The following is a 6,270-nucleotide window of genomic DNA, read 5'->3' on the forward strand; positions in this document are numbered from 1 at the left end:
TTTCTCCGGGTCCCACTGCTAAAGACCCCTACGCGCAAGCGAATTATTGAAATAAAATTAAACCATATGTTAGTCCCGAAATGACCTAGTTTGAGTCGAGTGGACGTTAAACCCCATTTCTCTCTCTCTTTATTTGTTTTCATTTAACTTTAACATGCTTTCATTGTATCAGCAAATTTCTTTATGTTCTACTGTATTCCAGGCTTCTAAAGGCCACACCATAAACTTCAATGAAATTAAATGAAATAGGGTTTAACGTTCTACTATTCTGCTCTGACTGGGCTAATGAATACGGTCATACGCAATACCGTGTGCTATTTGGCAAATGTTGTGCGGACAGCGGCGCTACAACCTACAATGTTTACACGGAATTTCGGTTTTTTGTACAATCCGAAACCATATGTTAGGCCCGAAATGATCTAGTTTGTGTCGAGTGGAAGTTAAACCCCATCTCTCTCTCTCTCTCTCTCTCGCGCTCTTGCTCTTGCTCTTCAACCTGACGTTTCTTTTGCTGCTTAGCATAATTATGTCGAGTGTAGGCCTACCAAAAGTCAAATATTAACACAGTGTATCGAAGATGTTTATTGAATACAAAATCTCTCAAAACTTTTCTGTTTATCAAAAGTGACACCTCATTTACCCTCGGAATTACCCGTGTTCATGTTTGAGTAAATTAAACCACGGTCCATGATTAAACTTTGCAACTTTTGTATTTATCAAATCACGACACCCTCTCTATTAACCCTCGAAATCACCTGTGTTCTACAAGTCTAGTTGGGGGGCATGGCACCAGAAACCCGGCAGACTTACATTCTGGTGATACTAGATATACATACATTGATACCATGTAAGAGAAAATTGGTACACTTGTTGAAAACACTTACAACATGAGTAAAATACGTTTCAATTTCTCTTGGGATTAAATATGCAACAAGTGAAATTTTTTAAGTGCAATAGATCGCCTTAACATTTCATAATTTAAAGATTTTTTTTATGTATTTCTGAAACAAACTATGCTTCCGATAACTTCTTACCAACTGTTCGACTAATATTATTTGCATGACAATCAAGAATATATTTTAAAATATAGACCAACATATAATAAAAGGGCTTTTTTTTTAAAACATGACAACATGACAAGTTGACTAGGTTATTTTATACTATACCGTTGCAATTTAGGTGCCCGGATTCACACAAGATTATCCCCTTCTATTTTGGCATTGTTTGTTTACCTCATTAATTCATTTAGTACGAGACCCCCCCACCCTCTCACACACACACACACCCACACACACCCACACGCACACATTAACGCCTCTGTAAAAGGGGTTATTTTAGGCGTACGGGATCGATGAATGTTTTTTTTTTTTGGGGGGGGGGGGAGGAGGCAGAATCTGAAATACCCTAAAAAAAATGCCCGGGTTATACCCCCGTCCCCCCCGTCATACCGGGGTGGCGTTCTTACTGCGACGCTATGGCGGCGGAAAATGGTCGCAGAGCGCGTCAAAATCGCCATAAGCGTGGTGGAAACGCCAGATATTGTGCTGTGGTCTCCGTGGTCGCCAATGATCGCCGAATCACGGCGTTTGTTTTGAGCATGTTCAAAACCAACGCCAAGGTTCAGCGATGCAGCACAGTAAGGACACCACCCCGGTCTGACGGGGGCATTACAGACGGCGATACCGGGCGTTTGCGAGAGGCGAAGGCCTTACCGTGTTGTACCCCAGCCCCCACCCCATCAAAAAAAGAGAACATTTGGAAAATTTTACTGCCGCGTCTTCCTGGCGCAAATCGTGATAGTGGGAACGTATAGCATTAAGAGGGCTGTCAACTATTTCTATGTAACGCTTCACTGGTTTGCACGAATAAAATGAATAGTCAGACCTTTTATGCTCCATTTCAATTGGCATATAACACCTCACTGATTTGCACGATGAAAATAAATAATCAAACCCATTATGCTCCTTGACGCGATCATGTGTAAAAAAAAATAGATATTTAAGTAACGTCCTTGTTGTAAAGGGGTGCCAATAATATATATAATATAATGTTCTGCTCCGACTAAATAATATAAAAAAGACGGTGTGTGAATTTATGTACGTATGTATAATATCAACGATAAATCTATGGTTGGTGCAATTCATTATTTATACATTCGGATCATGACGTGATTTTTATACGTCTACATTCATAATGTGGACGTGTGTTACTGTGGGTCGCTCACAGGGCGCAATTCTTTATAGATTGTCTTGAAACTTTGCATACTTATTCCTTATACCATAAGGAAGGATAATCCCTATTGCTTTTGGTGCATGTAAAACTAGATCCATGTGTTTACACATTGGGGATGGATGGTAAAACTAAATCCTTGTGATTACACATTGGAGATGGATGGTAAAACTAAATCCATGTGATTACACATTGGAGATGAGTGGTAAAACTTCATCTTTTTGTTTATACCTTGAGGATGGGTGGTAAAACTAAATCCATGTGTTTACACATTAAGGTTGGGTGGTAAAACTAGATCCATGTGTTTAAACATTAGGGATGGATGGTAAAACTAGATCCATGTGTTTACACATTGAGGATGGGTGGTAAAACTAGATCCATGTGTTTACACATTAGGGATGGATGGTAAATCTAGATCCATGTGTTTACACATTAGGGATGGATGGTAAAACTAGATCCATGTGTTTACACATTGAGGATGGATGGTAAAACTAAATCCATGTGTTTACACATTGAGGATGGATGGTAAAACTAGATCCATATGTTTACACATTGAGGATGGATGGTAAAACTAAATTCCTACTACCAAAGGTTATATTACGTGCACTTTTTGGATTGGGCCCGAAGCAAAAATGTCACAATTCATTATCTCAGATTGAAAGGCATTAAAATTAAAAACATTTATTAATCGTAACACTAAATTCACCATTTTTCTCGTGATCTTAATTCTCTGATATATTCTATTAATATTTTAACTTTGATTAAATTAACACCAAGTCCATAATGAGCTCCATCAAAACTATTCACACCATTAGTTAAATTAAAACTGTCAAATATTGGAATATTCCATTTGCTTAAATAATATCTGATATTGTCATTAAACTTTATCACACTTGCATGACTTTGTTCCGGAACTCTTGGCGTCTTTAACAATCCAGGCGCATGCGGTGCAGCCCACAAAAGTCTCGGCCATGTTTGATTTAACGCGAATCTTTCCGTTACTATTGGTGATAACAACGTGTCTGCAGTCTTTTCTGAATTATAGTTGTCATGGATACCGATTCCCATGACTACCATACTTTTTGGGTGATTTTCAAGTTTTTTGATAGTTCTAATGATTAAATCACTGTTGTCTATTCTAGAAAGTTCCATGACTTCGACATTAAGCGATTTGTGACACAATTCTGCTTTCGGTTGAAGAAATCCTCGGCAATCTCGTTCACTAAACGCATACATACCCAAACATTTACTGTGGTTATCTGAAAAAATAACATTCAAAGCAATCTGGTTAAAACACAGATCCTATTTCGTTTCGTTTTTATAGTTCAAAATTTCATTTTACTTGTCTTTACTACACTTGGATCTGGAAGAGTGATTATTTAACTCGTGTTATGAATGGTGTCAGGGATAAGCCAATGAAACGGTCTGTTACGGCGAGCTTTTCACGGAACTGTGGGTAATCCACTAGTAACATCAATGCTGATTGGTTAATCAAATGTCTGACGTCATAGGATCATAAGTCGGTCTTTTGACCCCTGACGTGACCTATCGCTATAACTTGTCAGATCTACATGTAGTGTAGGCCATCGAAAGTATAAAAAACGAAACAAAATATAGATCTGTATTTTAATTAGATTGACATTCAAAGTGGAATTCTGACTTTAATTCAGAAATAAATGTTAGGATACGAATTCGTAAATGTAACGAAATGAAATGGAGACGGGGTTTAACGTTTTACTATTCTACACCAATCGGGCTAATGAAGTCGTACATACGTCAGGCCATGTGTGTTGAGGGAAACTGTGTCTGTACAGTGGCGCTAACTCTGCCCAGTCGCCTTCGAATTCCAACCGTGAAGGGTTATATTACGTGCATACCAAATTGTGACTCTGGTTTCCGACCCATACGACCGACTCGACAAATGTGGTATAGACTGTAAAGCGCAGTGAACATTTACAGCCGCCCAAGCCACCCCATTCACTTGATTCTAACTTACAGCGTCCGTGTTTTATTCCTGCCTGCTCGTTTGTCATCTGGGTTCTGGTTAATTTTTATGTTTGTTGTGGCACTGTGGCGCAATGGAAGTTTACTACGATCATATTAACATAATTCACTTATTTAACCCTCACAACGACAAGAGACTGTTCTTGAATCACTGACAAGGGCAAACCACGCTGGGAAATCCCGAAGTTCAAAGACTGGGATCGAACCGGAGACACCCAAATTAGTGAGTCAATCGGCTCACTACCTGAGCCACCGTGCCTCACTATAGTGCACGTAAACAAAGGATGGCTTAGGCTGATATAGCTGTCCAATAGTCAACTAAATATAAATGATACTTACAGGGTGACATAAGTTCGGCAGCCATGGCACCGTCATACATATCTCCCGTGACCAACATTAGAAAAGCAGTATACATATGACGTATGAATGAATCCCCGATAAAATAAATGGTGACGTCTTTTAAACTGTTGCACATATTATCTAGAGATCGTAACGGAACCTGGCAACCTGGGTGTACGGAATCCCATCTAGCATACTCAGCATTCACTTGTTGTCGCATATCATAGCAACCGGGACATTTACACATTTCTATTGGTCGGTTTGTACACATGTTGTCATAACAACAAGGGTTTTTACCTTTGGGATCACACAGTGCACGAAACCATAGCAACGGGTGTTGAAACCCGACTAACCAATCAAACGTTACGTTTCCACATTTATTATCCAATCGTTGAAGAGTTCCTGGAAGGTAAAAATCTTTCCGTGCCTTTTCTAAAAATATGTCAATTTCCATTTGCGCAAATGAGTTTAATTTTTCTGGTATCCATTTTCCTTGAGTCATATATCTCAACACATCTGGACAGTTGAACGACGGAAATTGTAATTTATGGTTGGACCGGAGGTTGTTTTGTAAAATTGGGTGAGAGAACATAATAAGCCATATCCAAACCGTTATTAAACTAACAACCGAGATTAGCATAAACCATCTATGAAGTTTTTTACTAGATTTCATTATTTTGAGGTAGGTGCTCAATTTGATCAGAAAAATTAATCAACTTCGTTCCGAAATATCACTTGAAAATAGCTACCCGTCTTCACTCTAGGCTTTTTTTCTTTCAAGTTTTGGTAATAAATCGTACGGTAGATCATTTACGATCTTAGCGCAACTCTTTATTTAGATTTAATTGTCTCATGATGTCATCGATAAACAGTTTATAATCTTCCTGTTCTGTGGATTCAGACCAATCTGTAACTTTATAATCTTCAAGTTCCGTGGATGCAGATCAAATCTCAACTTTATTATCTTCAAGTTCTGTTCAAGCAGATCAAACTTCCATGTGCTCTTCTTTATAATCTTTATAACATTAAATTAAACATAGAACTGCCTAGTCTCGGATTTCATGTGACACTGCAATTACATATGAACGAAAATCAAACATGTATCAACACAATTTTATGACGATTTTCAATATGACTACGCTTTTGCCCCGTGCTGCTAGCCCCTTCTGCACCTTACTGCGTCTAATAGCCGCTTGCTTTATCTTTATTTTATTTTATTTTATTTTTTATTTTATCTATTTATTTTAAAAAAAAGAAAAAAAAGTGTTGCACCCACCTAAACATAGATTTATTGTATCAGCAACTTTATGTTCTACTTTATTCCAGGCTTCTGATGTCAACGCCATAAACTTCAATGAAAATTAAATGAAATAAGGTTTAACGTCCTACTATTCTGCTCTGACTGGGCTAATGAAGACGAGCAAAGTTGTACTATTGTACTATTTGGCAAATTTTGCCCGGACAGTGGCACTACGGCCTACTCTTATATCGAATTCCAACTGCACAGGGTTCTTTTACGTGCACGCCAATGTTTACACGGAACCTCGGTTTTTACTACCATCCGAACAACTATACGTTGAATAATGAACTTACTCGGGCAATACACGGAACCTCCAGATTAGCGAGCCATTAGAGACTTTTGGCAAGCGGATTTTTCCCATCCGTATCCCGTATCCGTATCGTATACGTGATACGTTG

At 38.4% G+C, this 6,270-nt stretch overlaps 1 protein-coding gene across 1 annotated transcript; it reads right to left on the bottom strand.

The window, feature by feature from the left end:
* Nucleotides 1–2,931: 2,931 nt before the first annotated feature.
* On the bottom strand, nt 2,932–5,968 carry LOC126818643 (uncharacterized). The gene is made up of 3 exons (XM_056100193.1): nt 5,849–5,968; nt 4,573–5,641; nt 2,932–3,488 (listed from the first exon to the last, which is right to left on the bottom strand). The coding sequence occupies exons 2-3, from the start codon at nt 5,243–5,245 to the stop codon at nt 2,932–2,934; spliced, it is 1,230 nt and encodes a 409-aa protein (XP_055956168.1). The 5' UTR covers nt 5,246–5,641; nt 5,849–5,968.
* Between the last annotated feature and the right edge of the window lie 302 nt (nt 5,969–6,270).

Source organism: Patella vulgata, chromosome 4 (assembly GCF_932274485.2).
Source record: "Patella vulgata chromosome 4, xgPatVulg1.2, whole genome shotgun sequence".
Taxonomy (NCBI): Eukaryota; Metazoa; Mollusca; class Gastropoda; family Patellidae; genus Patella; species Patella vulgata.